The following is a 15,881-nucleotide window of genomic DNA, read 5'->3' as shown; positions in this document are numbered from 1 at the left end:
CCCCCATCTTCACAAAGATCTTCAACAGATCGCTGGAGCTGTGCGAAGTCCCTTCATGCTTCAAACGCTCCACCATCATCCCCATCCCAAAGAAATCCAAAATTACAGGACTAAATGACTACAGGCCTGTGGCTCTAACGTCTGTAGTCATGAAGTCATTTGAAAAACTGGTGCTGGCCCACCTGAAGGACATCACTGGACCCTTGCTGGATCCTCTTCAGTTTGCCTACAGAGCAAACAGGTCTGTGGACGATGCAGTAAACATCGGACTGCATTATGTTCTGCAACACCTAGACAGACCGGGGACTTATGTGAGGATCCTGTTTGTGGACTTCAGCTCTGCCTTCAACACGATCATCCCAAACCTCCTCCTGCCCAAACTAACTCAGCTCTCCGTGCCCACCTCCGTCTGTCAGTGGATCAACAGCTTCCTGACAGACAGGCAGCAGCTAGTGAGGCTGGGAAAATACACATCCAGCACCCGTACAATCAGCACCGGAGCTCCCCAGGGCTGCGTTCTCTCCCCACTGCTCTTCTCCCTGTACACTAATGACTGCACATCTAAGGACCCCTCTGTCAAGCTCCTGAAGTTTGCAGATGACACCACACTCATCGGCCTCATTCAGGACGGTGACGAGTCTGCTTACAGACAGGAGGATAAAGAGCTGGCTGTCTGGTGCACTCTCAACAACCTGGAGCTTAACACGCTCAAAACAGTGGAGATGATTGTGGACTTCAGGAGAAACCCCCCTGCACTCCCCCCACTCACCATCATGAACAGCACTGTGACTGCAGTGGAGTCATTCAGGTTCCTGGGCACCACTATCTCTCAGGACCTGAAGTGGGACATTCACATTGACTCCATTGTGAAAAAGGCCCAGCAGAGGTTGTACTTCCTTCGCCAGCTGAGGAAGTTTAACCTGCCACAGGATCTGCTGAAACAGTTCTACTCCACCATCATCGAATCCATCCTCTGCACTTCAGTAACTGTCTGGTTCAGCTCAGCTTCTAAATCTGACCTCAGAAGACTACAGAGGGTAGTCCGGACTGCTGAGCGAATTATCGGTACAACCCTCCCATCTATTCAAGAACTGTACTTATCCAGAGTGAGCAAAAGGGCTGTCAAAATCACTCTGGACCCCTCACATCCAGCACACTCCCTCTTTGAACTGTTGCCATCCGGTCGACGCTACAGAGCACTGAGCACCAGAACGACCAGACACAGGAACAGTTTCTTCCCTCAGGCAATCCATCTTATGAACAGCTGATAATAACTGTGGGACACACTACACTATTTATATTTATATACACTACACTTTTTATCCAACACACATACTTAGCGTACACGTAAATCTTTTGCACATAATATACATGTACATACATGGAACACACTACACTACTTATATTTATATTTATATACACATACACTTATTTATCCAACACACATACTTAGCGTACACGTAAATCTTTTGCACATAATATACATGTACATACATGGAACACACTATACTACTTATATTTATATTTATATACACATACACTTATTTATCCAAACACACATACTTAGCGTACAGTTAAAATTTTTCCACATAATATACATGTACATACATAAATGCTCATTTTAATATACCTGCCATACATTGTCAATTTGTATATTGTCAATCCTTACCCACCTATTTGTATTTTTTTGTATTTTTTATTCCTTATTGTGTTTTTTGTTCTGTCGCTGTTATGTTGCACTGCGGAGCTCTGTCACGAAAACAAATTCCTCGTATGTGTGAACATACCTGGCAATAAAGCTCATTCTGATTCTGATTTATCTTCTACATTCTCTTCATTAGTAAATATACTTGCACAATTCATGCCAAATTGACTAATAATACTTTGTAAAAATAAAAATAAAAAGTGTTCTTGGCAGTTTATGACAACTAGATTAACCATTTTCAATTTAATGACTTATAAGATGAACTAAAGACTAGATGTTTTGAGGTGTAAGAAGCAATCACAACTTGTTCAAAAGAATGAGAAACTGGTTTTATGATGTGTATAAATGACTAGATGATGTGGAGGTTGTACAAGTAGTTTTAAAATTTTCATTTCTGATTTGAGAAATGCACCAAAGTGACTGAGAAAAACTAATTATTAGCCATACAATATTTTTTGTCATCATTCACTTCCTTTGCAGTGTTTCATACAGTTAAAGTGAATGGTGTTTGTGTTACACGGTGAAAGAAAGCCATTCATGTTTAGAACAACATGAGGGTGAATAAATTAAAACCTACATTTTAAGGCGAACTGTCACTTTAAGCGAGTCACATTTTAAGGCCAGAACTGTGGAGACCCCGTAGCGACGCCACTACTCCCTATCAATGGTGCAATATCCTTGCGCTTCCTCATATAGTCCCACACAAACTTGGACATAACAAAGATAAACACAGCTAAAATTGATACGTATTTAGCTCGCACTGCGTTGCTTGTCGCGATTGATAAAACGTCAATCGCGTGTAGCTGCTTTAGTGTTTATAAAGTTTTACTCTAAATGAAGAAAAAGAAGTTCCGCGTAGATAAAATCGCCGGAGATTGACATGTTCTTCCTTTCCGAGTGAATGCCGAAGTCGCGAACGGACCATGTCTACCGGTTCTGCTAATTACAACAGGTAAACTTTTTTAGACCCGTAACCTTCATTCACTTTATGTCAAATGCTGTCCGTAAATGTGTATATTGTCGAACGAGAGAGGCGTTGGGCTAATTATATCGCCGGTACTGTGTATTTTGTCGTGGCGCAGGCCGCGCGGCTAACTAACGCCTGTTATGTGCATATGCTTACATGTGTATTCTCACGTACTCCGCGCTCATATGCGTCTGTGACTAAATTGCCTATTTTAATACTTCTTTGTGTGTGTTCGTGCCGATATTAGGGATCGATACGATGACTATTATCTAGTCTTCACGCCCACCCTGAAATCTAACTCGTGGCCTCCATGCTTGAGGTTTTACGTTCACACCGCGTTCACTGCATTTTAATCATTGCGGTTATATTTCATAAATACATAGCTGTCTCTTTATTTTATTTGTTTATTTTGCCATTTCTGTATCGGGAGCTAAATAATTGATCATATAATTCTGGGTTGTAGGATCGCATTTAGCACATCAAACGTGACGAGGTGATTCTACTGTAACAAGTCGGACCAAATATGGGCGTGGGCTTTAATGTAGACCCTGACTTGGTTCTTTTAACTGATTACAACCAATTCGCTAAAATGGTTATTTACTGCTGTTAACGGTAGTCCACGTGGCATCTTTGGAACGTGCACTCGCTTGCACGCGCGTTTCCTGAAGGTTCGGTTCTGGAAACGCGATTGCACATTCCAGAAAAAGACACGTGGACGACCGTTAACAATCAATATAACTTGCTATGTTTTAGAGACTACTTGAACTACAAGTTTATACTCTTTATTTATATTTATTTTAAGCTCACGAGATCGAGACCATGTGGGGCCTGAAGGAATGGAGCCTGATGGTGTCATCGAGGTCTGTATCCTAATGAAGCCTGGAGGGGTGATTTAATGGTTCTAGTAAATATGAGTCGATTTAGATTTTTTTTGTGGGCAAAAAAAATTGTCCGTTGTGCATGAATCGCAGCTCACATGTGTCACTTTTAAACCAAGCCACTTGGTGAGCAAGGCAAATGTGTTAAACACAAGCAAAATCTGTGTGATTGCACAGATTCCTGTAAAGCCCACTGGATTTTAACTAGCCAGAATAAATGTTGAGCGCACGTTTACATGTTGCGGTCTGAATTATGGTAGTTTTAAGTTTCCTAGTTGGGAATGGGGCATGAATGGTCTCAAGTCACATTAGTGTCTGGGAAACTTGGGGATGAATTTGAGAGTTGAGGGAGTGATATGACCGCAATATTTCTTGTTAACTATCACAATATAGTTATATTTTTTTATTTAAATAAGGTCTTTGACATCAACCTTTTGATACCATAGAAATGTTATACCTGTCACAAGTGTCAGTATCACAAACTAATACTAGCCTCAGTTTAAAGAAACAAAACTCAAGCTTGCTGAACATGTAAACAGTCAGTGATTTAAATAAGAAACTAATGCTGCAGTAACATTATTTTCCCCTGGAAATAAGCAAAAATGAACGAGCCAGTTGCATAAACTCAGCCTTTGTCTCAAGTCTCCTTCCCCTTCAAACAGCTAGTGGGTCAGACTTGTTGTTTTTCAGATTCAAATTAGACCAATTTACATTTTATGTATGCAAAATAATGACCAGTCTTTTAGAAGAAAATTTGATTCTTGTTCTTTCCGACTACAAACACTTGAATGCATTGACTCCTAATTACCAATTCAGAAGTTGGAAGTTTGAGAACCTGTAAAGGGAACAATCAGGGCTTTTGCTGCCATTTAAAACTTGACCAATTGACATGCCCCAATATAGAACAAAGGTGTTTATTGAAAATTCTAATTACAATATTACAGTGCTTTTCATGTGCACTCATTGTTTGTGATTTTCGAAGGCGGCATATTACTCCGTCCCATCATTTTACAATAAGGATATGGTCTCTGCTTTGTGAGCGGAGTGTATTAAGTGAGATCTCATACGCATGATTTTACAGAGCAACTGGAACGAGATAACAGACAATTTTGATGACATGAACCTGAAGGAAACTCTCCTTCGTGGAATTTATGCTTATGGTTTTGAGAAACCCTCGGCAATCCAGCAGAGAGCTATAATCCCTTGCATAAAAGGTACAAAAGTTGTTACATTTTAACATTTGCTTGACATGCTTTTTCAGTAAAGATTTTTTGTATGCAACTTGCCTAATGTAGGCTATATTTAATTCAAGTGTGTATCTCTGCTCGTTTTAAACTGATGGCGATGTGTTATGCATTAGTGTGAATTGCTCTTTCATTTGTCCATAGGATATGACGTTATCGCTCAGGCCCAGTCAGGCACTGGTAAAACAGCCACATTTGCCATTTCCATTCTGCAGCAGTTGGAGATTGAGCAGAAAGAGACTCAGGCTCTGGTCCTGGCACCAACCCGAGAGCTTGCTCAGCAGGTATGCTGTACCTGAGGTCACCGTAAACTTAGTGTCTCAGACCAAGGCGGCATATTCTGGCAGTATCCCGATTCAAGGTACTCTTTCGCTGTTCTTCCTGCTCCATCAGACATTAAATGTGGATGTAATTTTCATCTGTATAATTTTTTTTTCGGCAGGAAGTAATTATTTGGTGCTTCAGCCAGAATAATTTACTGTATGTGGTTGGAAATTAGATTGTAGTTAATGGTTTGGTTGTTGGACTGCCAGGTGAATTCCATGGGTTGATTGTAGACAAACTGACCTTTTCATCTTCTCATACCTGTCCAATATTTGGCTTTATTAGTGCATGGTGACCATCAAACATCAGTACTTGAGGAAATGAAGCGTTCTTATTTAATTTTCTTTTTTTCTTCTCTCTCTGGTCTCTAGATTCAGAAGGTTATCCTGGCCTTAGGTGACTACATGGGTGCTTCTTGCCATGCCTGCATTGGAGGCACCAACGTGCGGAACGAAATGCAAAAACTCCAGGCGGAGGCTCCACACATTGTCGTTGGCACGCCAGGCCGTGTGTTTGACATGCTGAACAGGAGATACCTGTGTAAGTAGTGAATGCAAATAAATTGGACTAAAACAGGCATGCCCAGTTGGGATGCAGTATGACGTGATGGTATCATCTTTCGGGACTGACCTTGTTTATGGAGACATTAACAACCTAACTGATCATACATTTGACTACCATGTTTTAACTGTTTATTAAGGGTTTGAATTACACTAAATTGTTTTGTTTTTATTAACAGCTCCTAAATGGATCAAGATGTTTGTCCTTGATGAGGCCGATGAAATGCTGAGTCGTGGGTTCAAGGATCAAATCTATGAGATTTTCCAGAAGTTAAGCACAAACATTCAAGTAAGTCCATGTCTTGATACCAGACTCTCAATGGAGGGGTCTTCCGCTCAAAAGAACTGTGCTAAAATTGCAGATTCCAGGTTCTCCTGGTTTATGCAATAATGCTAGCAGAGTATCAAGTGGAAGAAGAGCAATAGCCCTGCACCGGAAATGAAACTGAGTCGGACCTCTTTCTTAATGTCCAGTGGCTTATGTTTCAAGGTCCAGAGCAACAATACATTTTCAACTGGAAGAAATCTTGAATGCCATGTAAGGGGAAAAAATGTGGCTTAAAAAAAGTTAAATCACATGTTAGACAGACTTTTGTCATTGAAGCAAGACGTGACCAAAATCTAAAATCTTCCCCCATTACCAGTTATTAAATGCAGAATCCTTCACTAGTGTTTTCAGAATTGACCCAGAATTTTGTTCGTGTTCTAATAGTGTTCTTTTGTTGCCAGGTTGTGCTGCTTTCGGCCACAATGCCTGCTGATGTGCTGGAGGTGACCACAAAGTTCATGCGTGAACCTGTTCGCATCCTGGTGAAAAAGGAGGAGCTGACTCTGGAGGGTATTAAGCAGTTTTACATCAATGTAGAGCGAGAGGTGAGGCACTGGTTGTCTCTTTTAATGTCTCGTGTCCCTTCTTTTAAAAGCGCCATGCTAAAATCACCAGCTCAAGGCCTTCTGGTCTTGCTCTGGTGTTCATGCTAGTACTGGTTAATCTTAAAGAAGGTAGAGCAAAAGCACACAATCAGAAATGAGTCTAGGAAGGACCTCTTTCTTAATGTCCGGTGTCCAAGGTCTCAAGATTTTGTGCCATACGTATTATGAAATCAGGATGTTGATGTAGGAGGACACCTTGTGGTGATTCTCTGCTAATGCTAATTTATAACTTATGCTGTAGGAGTGGAAGTTGGACACGCTGTGTGACCTCTACGAGACCCTTACAATCACCCAGGCTGTGATCTTCATGAACACGAGAAGAAAGGTTGACTGGCTGACTGAGAAGATGCATGCCAGAGATTTCACAGTGTCTGCTCTGGTAAGTTGATGTACGTACATGTTAATGGATGAAACATGAGAAATGGTTTAATCGTTAATGATAGGCCAGGTATTGACATGAGCGATTGCACATCAGGTTTAATGCTGGATGAAGTATGAAATGATGGTCTACCATCTTTCGGGACTGACCTCTTTTATGGAGAGATTTGTTTCTAAACATTACTGATCATACTTGTCCAGAGTTTCCAAACCAGTGTGACGTTTGTGAGCATTGCAAGTAAGCATTGGTTAAAGCAATTTTTATTTTATTTTTTAAGCATGGAGACATGGATCAGAAGGAGCGAGACATAATCATGAGAGAGTTCAGGTCTGGCTCTAGCAGAGTGCTAATAACCACAGATTTACTGGTGAGTAGGGCTTCTGTTTTTAGAGTTTCTAAAAGCATTGGGACAAATGGCCATAAAACTAAGATATACAGTCGTGGCCAAAAGTTTTGACAATTACATAAATACTGGAAAAGTTGCTGCTTAAGTTTTTATAATAGCAACTTGCATATACTCCAGAATGTTATGAAGAGTGATCAGATGAATTGCATAGTCCTTCTTTGCCATGAAAATTAACTTAATCCCAAAAAAACCTTTCCACTGCATTTCATTGCTGTCATTAAAGGACCTGCTGAGATCATTTCAGTAATAGTCTTGTTAACTCAGGTGAGAATGTTGACGAGCAAAAGGCTGGAGATCATTGTCAGGCTGATTGGGTTAGAATGGCAGACTTCACATGTTAAAAGGAGGGTGATACTTGAAATCATTGTTCTTCCATTGTTAACCATGGTGACCTGCAAAGAAATGCGTGCAGCCATCATTGCGTTGCATAAAAATGGCTTCACGGGCAAGGATATTGTGGCTACTAAGATTGCACCTAAATCAACAATTTATAGGATCATCAAGAACTTCAAGGAAAGAGGTTCAGTTCTTGTAAAGAAGGCTTCAGGGCATCAAAGAAAGTCCAGCAAGCGCCAGGATCGTCTCCTAAAGAGGATTCAGCTGCGGGATCAGAGTGCCACCAGTGCAGAGCTTGTTCAGGAATGGCAGCAGGCAGGTGTGAGCGCATCTGCACGCAAAGTGAGGCCAAGACTTTTGGAAGATGGCCTGGTGTCAAGAAGGGCAGCAAAGAAGCCACTTCTCTCCAAAAAAAACATCAGGGACAGATTGATCTTCTGCAGAAAGTATAGTGAATGGACTGCTGAGGACTGGGGCAAAGTCATATTCTCCGATGAAGCCCCTTTCCGATTGTTTGGGGCATCTGGAAAAAGGCTTGTCCAGAGAAGAAAAGGTGAGCGCTACCATCAGTCCTGTGTCATGCCTAACAGTAAAGCATCCTGACACCATTCATGTGTGGGGTTGCTTCTCATCCAAGGGAGTGGCCTCACTCACAATTCTGCCCAAAAACACAGCCATGAATAAAGAATGGTACCAAAACACCCTCCAACAGCACTTTCTTCCAAAAATCCAACAACAGTTTGGTGAACAATGCATTTTCCAGCACAATGGAGCACCGTGCCATGAGGAAAAAGTGATAACTAAGTGGCTCGGGGACCAGAATGTTGAAATTTTTGGTCCATGGCCTGGAAACTCCCCAGATCTTAATCCCATTGAGAACTTGTGGTCAATCCTCAAGAGGCGGGTGGACAAACAAAAACCCACTAATTCTGACAAACTCCAAGAAGTGATTATGAAAGAATGGGTTGCTATCAGTCAGGATTTGGCCCAGAAGTTGATTGAGAGCATGCCCAGTCGAATTGCAGAGGTCCTGAAAAAGAAGGGCCAACACTGCAAATACTGACTCATAAATACTGACGCATAAATGTCATGTAATTGTCGATAAAAGCCTTTGAAACGTATGAAGTGCTTATATTTCAGTACATCACAGAAACAACTGAAACAAAGATCTAAAAGCAGTTTAGCAGCAAACTTTTTGAAAACTAATATTTATGTAATTCTCAAAACTTTTGGCCACGACTGTACATTGAAGTGGTAAGATTCAGCATATTACATGTATGAGAAAATTGACCAATTTTTTTTGAACATTTTTATTTAAATTGTTTATAGTATTCTGAGAAAACTATTGTATACTGGTAATATCCATGGAAAAGTTAATGGTCTGTCCAGAATCTCAATTTTTATTAAAATTGCTTGTAAGTTTTATATTTTTTTTATTTATTTATTTATTTATTTATTTATTTTTTTCTTAACCTGGACATTAAATGGCTTGTAGAAGGCTTTGTGTTAAATGACTACAATATAAAAAATAAAAAAAAAAAGAGAAAAAAAGAATGAACATCTTTAGCATTACTGATCCTGAGATCACTGTTCCTCAGGCTCGTGGGATTGATGTGCAACAAGTTTCTCTTGTCATTAACTATGACTTGCCAACAAATCGGGAGAATTATATTCATAGGTGAGTACAATTATTATTTTTTTCAGGTGTCGACACTGTCTGCATTCAACGACTAATTTATAATATTGATTGTTATAATTGTCATTTCTCAGGATTGGCCGTGGAGGTCGGTTTGGTAGAAAAGGTGTTGCCATCAACTTCGTTACTGAAGAAGACAAAAGGATTCTTCGAGACATCGAGACATTTTACAACACAACTGTTGAGGAGATGCCCATGAATGTTGCTGACCTGATTTAAACTTTGGAGTTTTTAATGCAGGGATAGCCATTGAATGATCACTTCCATTTGCGCTTATTTTATTGGAAGGAAAAAAACCTACACTCCTCAATGCTGGCTGCGGATCTGACCTACAAATTCAATACGTGACTGACTCTCTGTGTGGACGGTTGTAGACTCCAGCCATATCAGTATTTACTGGTGGTGGTGTTTACAAAACATGGGTTCTTTACATGTATTCTTTTTCAGGTATTTTTTCTCTAGTATGTTCAAAATGTATGTGTTGGATGTTCTTCATCGTTTAGTAATTTACTTGTGGACTAAAAGATATAAGTGCTGTATTAAGTCTGCCAATTATGTTATGCTAACATATGTGTGCAGTATAACTTTGTTTACATCACCTATTTAGTAATATAAAGGCACTTTTTAGTTTTGTGGAATGTATACTTTAAATGTATATTGTTTTATCAAGAACTTATTTTGGTGAAGTCCTCTTCAAAGGTGGGTCTTAACACATTAACTATGTTCCATGAAGTGTTTGGCCCATTTGACAATAAAGAGGATTATTCTGTTCATGAATTGTTGTCCAGTGGTTTTTGAACTAGGAGTAACTACTGAATTTGTTTTTTTTAATATATAGGTGCTGGTCATTATAATTAGAATATCATCAAAAAGTTGATTTATTTCACTAATTCCATTCAAAAAGTGTAACATGTATATTCATTCATTACACACAGACTGATATATTTCAAATGTTTATTTCTTTTAATTTTGATTATAACTGACAACTAAGGAAAATCCCATATTCAGTTTCTCTGAAAATTAGAATATTCTGAAAATGTTCAACTTTGGAGACATCTGGTGCCACACTCTAATCAGCTAATTAACTCAAAACGCCTGTAAAGCCTTTAAATGGTCTCTCAGTCTAGTTCGGTAGGCTACACAATCATGGGGAAGACTGCTGACTTGACAGTTGTCCAAAAGACAACCATTGACACCTTGCACAAGGAGGGCAAGACACAAAAGGTCATTGCAAAAGAGGCTGGCTGTTCACAGAGCTCTGTGTCCAAGCACATTAATAGAGAGTCGAAGGGAAGGAAAAGATGAAGAAGAAAAAAAGTGTACAAGCAATAGGGATAACCGCATCTTGGAAAGGATTGTGAAACAAAACCCATTCAAAAATGTGGGGGAGATTCACAAAGAGTGGACTGCAGCTGGAGTCAGTGCTTCAAGAACCACTATGCACAGACGAATGCAAGACATGGGTTTCAGCTGTCGCATTCCTTGTGTCAAACCACTCTTGAACAATAGACATCGTCAGAAGCGTCTTGCTTCATAAAGGACTGGACTGCGGCTGAGTGGTCAAAAGTAATGTTCTCTGATGACTGATTAAGGTAAAGTTTGCATTTCCTCTGGATATCAGGGTCCCAGAGTCTGGAGGAAGAGAGGAGAGGCAAACAATCCACATTACTTGAGGTCCAATATAAAGTTTCCAAAGTCAGTGATGATTTGGGGTGCCATATCGTCTGCTGGTGTTGGTGCACTGTGTTTTCTGAGGTCCAAGGTCAATGCAGCCATATACCAGGAAGTTTTAGAGCACTTCATGCTTCCTGCTGCTGACCAACTTTATGGAGATGCAGATTTCATTTTCCAAACAGGACTTGGCCCCTGCACACCGTGCCAAAGCTTCTAGTAGCTGGTTTAAGGACCATGGTAACCCTGTTCTTAGTTGGCCAGCAAACTCGCCTGACCTTAACCCCATAGAAAATCTATGGGGTATTGGGATGAGGAAGATGCGATATGCAAGACCCAACAATGCAAAAGAGCTGAATGCCACTTTTAGAGCAACCTGGGCTCTCATAACACCTGAGCAGTGCCACAGACTGATTGACTCCATGCCACGCCGCATTGCTACAGTAATTCGGGCAAAAGAAGCCCAACTAAGTATTGAGTGCTGTACATGCTCATACTTTTCATTTTTATACTTTTTAGTTGGCCAAGATCTATCCAATTTTTATGTGTGGCTACAGAGGACGTATCCTAAGCCTTAAAGAGACCAGTAAAGCAAACCTAGTACACTAAAAGAACAACAGCCGTTCGTATTGTATTCAGAAATTTTATACCAGTTTTATAAGGTGTATATTTCAAAAACAGGCTGAAATTAATAAAAAAGAAGTATTCTGGACAGGACATATTTAATCTGCTTCTATAAAGAAAGCACACATGAAAACTGCAGCACAGAAATGTTATCTGTAATCTGAGAGGTCTTTTCAAGTTTAATAACTGTTGTATTAAAAAAAGCTGCCTTACACGGGTAAGAGTTTGACAGGAATGGTACACATAGGAGCCTCACTTTTGCAACAGTGCAGTAGAGCCTCCAAATCAGCCCTGAGGGTATCTGACCAACTTCAGCTTCTGTTACAAGCTTCCACATTTCCCAAATGTCTTTGACGTGTCCATGAGAAGTCATCATCTGGTTGTAGATACAAGGGTGATTAGGAGCTTTTCCCTCTCCTGAAAAGAACGCATGGTCCTTGGGAGCGATTCCTAGCACTTTGGCGCAGATCCCGAGGAAGACATCATCGATATGAAAGGAAGTGTTTAAGGTTAGCTCAGTTTGATAGATTTTGGTAGCCACATCTCTGGAGAGGACATAACCAGATCCAGGGGTGTAATCTGGGTAAGACAACCACGGGTACAAGTCTTGGGACACGTAGTACTTGCTCTCTTTATCTCGGATGGGTGGTGAACCGTGGTGAACCCTTCCTATCCACAGGTCCTTGGCATTACTGTGGCCAGTCCCTTGCAAGAAGTGAATTAAGTTGGGAATGTGAACAAAGACATCGTCATCTGCAGAGATGAGAAACTGGGCATGGTGGCAGTAGGTTTCTTTCCAGCCAAGCTGCAAAAGTAGCTTCAGAGTAAGATTGTGGAAGGTGTCCATGAAGTCCTGCTGGATGAGGTCGTGATATCTTTGGTCCTCAAACAGCAGCTGCATCTTAAGTAGTCTTCTTTGCTCTGGTTCGGGATGGAGGCCAAGAGCAAACAACACCCTTACAGTAACACCCAGTGTCCTTTCAATGTACGCCTCGTTTCCCCAAGTAGAGCGAATGGCTTGTCTTCTCTCAAAGTTCCCAGAGGAGCTTTTCACAAAGAGCAGGAGCAGAACGTCCTTTTCACCACACTTACCCTCGTGGTTTTTTTTAGGTATCTGCGATTATTGTACTTGATAGAGTTTTCGGGATGGACTCTAAAGCTTGTGTTAATGAACGTAAAGCTATTGAGAAGGTAGCGGTACTAGAAAGACATTACATGGGTTACAAGGTTATTGTCAATCTGTTCCCAGTACACCATGAGCATTAAAGTACTAAAGCATATTATTATTAGCCGTAGTTGGTATTTTTTTAATCTAGGCATTTTGTAAAATATCATGGCTCCTCTGAACTTTGGCTTCTGTTGCTGACTCATTTAGAGTCATAGCAGCCTTCATATCGTGCCCAAGTCTGGGTTCCAATATGAGACGAGAAAACAGTCTGGTACAGTGATTGTTCAGCTGCCATTGATGTTGAAGCCATTGTCAAGACAAAAGGCCAGTGAGGTGCTTCCACGGTGATTGTCAAAGTCTGAAAGAGAAACGTACATGACAACTTCATTGGACTTACAAGAATGACCAGTGAGTGAGATAACAAGAGACCAGGAAATCAATCAAAAATGAAGATGCCTGACATTAATGTAACCTGGCAAAACACAACTTAGTTAAATTTAATTATTAAATTGATAAGAGGCTCAGGCAAGCAGAGTTAGTTTTGATAAGAATTCCAGCATCATTTGTTTGGTGTTGCTACTTGGTTTGATGTGTTTATATATGAAAATAAAATGCATTTTAATTATGTAAGTGTCCAGATACTTTTTGTGGCCACTGTGGCTCAGTGTTATGAGCCTGGCTCTTTCTATCCTTTTCCGCCCTCTTCAGGCCACTGGCCTTTTAGTCTACTCAATCATTCACTCTCCTCTTCCCAGCTGCTCTCTATCTTCTCCTGCTTTACTCTAAGTACACCACACCTGTCCCCTTTTCCCTCTGATTACGTTTGCTACTTCTCCCCTCTCTTCCTCCTGTCTCTTTGTCAGATTGTTCGTTAACCACTGATTAGTCCTGTCCTGTATTGTTGTGGTTTCATCTATCAGCTAGTATTTTTTGCTTTGCTCTTACCAATGTTCTGCTCAACAACGCCAGGGAATGATCAAATAAGTTATTGTATGATAAAAAATTTAAATGATGAGAGTAAAGAAACGTTATTAAAGTTATATAATAAGGTATGGGAAGAGGGATGTTTGCCAAAACAGTGGAAAGAATGAATTATTGTCCCCATATGTAAGCCAGGTAAGGATCCGACTTTGGCAGAAAGTTATAGACCCGATTGCTTTAACTTCACATTTAGGGAAAATTATGGAAAAAATGATAAATGAAAGATTAAAGTATTATTTGGAGACAAAGAAACTGATAAAGGATTACCAGAGCGGGTTTAGAAAGGGACGAAGCACAATAGATCCGGCTATATGTTTAGAGAATGAAATTAGGAAAGCTCAAATTAATAAAGAAAGTATAGTATCTGTATTTTTTGATGTTGAGAAGGCGTACGATATGTTGTGGAAACAAGGACTAATGATTAAGATTTATCAAATGGGAATAAGAGGGAGAATGTATAGTTGGATCAAGAACTTTTTAACTGATAGGTGGATCGCAATAAGAGTAGGTAAAGAAGTGAGTACAAAGTATTTAGTGGAAAATGGAACTCCTCAAGGGAGTATAGTTAGTCCAGTTTTGTTTTCAATTATGATAAATGAAGTGTTTAGTAGAGTTGATAGATCTATAAGTGTTGCTTTATTTGCAGATGACGGTGTTATGTGGAAAAAGGGAAGAAATGTAGAATATTTAGTGAGGAAGATGCAAGAGGCAATTGGGGAAGTAGAGAAATGGGGAATGGAATGGGGTTTTAGGTTTTCAGTGGGAAAGACCAAGTAGTCTGTTTTTCTCAAAGGAAAAATCAAGAACAGATTCAACTTAAACGTTATGACAAAAATCTAGAGAGAGTGGAATGTTTTAAATATCTTGGGATATGGTTTGACAAAAAACTTAACTGGAAAATACATATTGAGAGTGTTGTTGAAAAATGTAAAAGAATATTGAATGTGGTAAGGTGTCTGAGAGGTAGAGAGTGGGGAGCAAGTAGGACCTCGTTGAAAGCAGTATATATTGGATTAATTAGGGCAGTTATTGATTATGGATGTGCAGTTTACCAGTCTGCTTCAAGAACATTATTAAAAAAGTTGGATGTTATTCAAAATCAGGCGCTGAGACTATGTTGTGGTGCTTTTAAAACAACTCCAGTAGCAGCATTACAAGTAGAAATGAATGAAATGCCATTGGAGATTAGAAGAAATCAGATAACATCAACGTATTGGGCAAATTTAAAAGGGCATAATGGAAGTCACCCGACTCAGAAGGTGTTACAACCTTGTCAAGAAAGGGAAAGACGACAGATTAAGAGCTTTGGTTGGATAATAAGCAATGCAGTCAATGAAATAGGGATAGGAGATATTACGGTAAGCCCAACTGTGCCATTATCTAATGTTCCACCTTGGTTATTAGGGGAGTTTGGGGTAGATTTGCATTTTTTAGAGTGGAAAAAAGAGAATAATATTGATAGGAGTCAGGTTAGTAGATGCCTAGAGGAGAAGTATTCTATGTTTACTAAGATATATACAGATGCATCAAAAACAGAAGATGATAGAGTAGGAGCTGCGTTCATTATACCAGAAAAGAATGTTATGTTTAATAAGAGAGTAAATGATAAATTGTCAGTGTATACAGGAGAAATGCTGGCCATTCTCTTAGCCCTTGAGTGGGTTGAAAATAGTAGGTCAAGGGAAGTGTTAATAGGGTCAGATTCAAGCAGTGCATTAACCAGTATTAAGAACATGCAATCAGAAGCAAGACAGGATATTTTGTTGGAAATAGCCCAAGCTGTTTATAGAATTAATAGAGAAGGAGTAGTAATAAAATTAATCTGGATTCCAGCCCATATAGGAGTAGAAGGAAATGAATTGGCTGATAAATATGCCAAAAATGCTACAAAAAAAACAGAGATAGATATGGTAATAAGGTATAGTAAGGCGGAAGTTAAAAGCATAATTAAAGCAGAAAGAAGTGGCAAGAGGAGTGTAATATAGAAACAAAAGCGAGAATGTACTACA

General features: G+C 39.8%; 2 protein-coding genes and 4 non-coding genes across 6 annotated transcripts; 5 read left to right on the top strand and 1 right to left on the bottom strand.

Annotated features, from left to right (window-relative positions):
- Positions 1-2,566: 2,566 nt before the first annotated feature.
- LOC132096760 (eukaryotic initiation factor 4A-II-like) lies at positions 2,567-10,193 on the top strand. The gene is made up of 11 exons (XM_059502350.1): positions 2,567-2,657; positions 3,475-3,532; positions 4,632-4,764; positions 4,939-5,078; positions 5,490-5,658; positions 5,858-5,967; positions 6,408-6,551; positions 6,853-6,990; positions 7,268-7,357; positions 9,331-9,410; positions 9,503-10,193. The coding sequence occupies exons 1-11, from the start codon at positions 2,629-2,631 to the stop codon at positions 9,645-9,647; spliced, it is 1,236 nt and encodes a 411-aa protein (XP_059358333.1). The 5' UTR covers positions 2,567-2,628; the 3' UTR covers positions 9,648-10,193.
- Positions 5,715-5,786, top strand: LOC132097039 (small nucleolar RNA SNORD2). Its single transcript, XR_009422646.1, has one exon. It is a non-coding gene; the product is annotated as a small nucleolar RNA SNORD2 (small nucleolar RNA).
- On the top strand, positions 6,007-6,184 carry LOC132097033 (small nucleolar RNA SNORA81). Its single transcript, XR_009422640.1, has one exon. It is a non-coding gene; the product is annotated as a small nucleolar RNA SNORA81 (small nucleolar RNA).
- LOC132097034 (small nucleolar RNA SNORA81) lies at positions 6,587-6,772 on the top strand. Its single transcript, XR_009422641.1, has one exon. It is a non-coding gene; the product is annotated as a small nucleolar RNA SNORA81 (small nucleolar RNA).
- LOC132097038 (small nucleolar RNA SNORD2) lies at positions 7,104-7,182 on the top strand. Its single transcript, XR_009422645.1, has one exon. It is a non-coding gene; the product is annotated as a small nucleolar RNA SNORD2 (small nucleolar RNA).
- A 1,639-nt stretch (positions 10,194-11,832) lies between the features above and the next one.
- Positions 11,833-13,080, bottom strand: LOC132095916 (lactosylceramide 1,3-N-acetyl-beta-D-glucosaminyltransferase B-like). Its single transcript, XM_059501010.1, has one exon. It carries the CDS (start codon positions 12,622-12,624, stop codon positions 11,833-11,835), a length of 792 nt encoding a protein of 263 aa, XP_059356993.1. The 5' UTR covers positions 12,625-13,080.
- Positions 13,081-15,881: the final 2,801 nt, after the last annotated feature.

Source organism: Carassius carassius, chromosome 20 (assembly GCF_963082965.1).
Source record: "Carassius carassius chromosome 20, fCarCar2.1, whole genome shotgun sequence".
Classification (NCBI taxonomy): Eukaryota; Metazoa; Chordata; class Actinopteri; order Cypriniformes; family Cyprinidae; genus Carassius; species Carassius carassius.
Note: the sequence above shows the minus strand (reverse complement) of the source record. Positions and strands in the feature narration are given on the sequence as shown.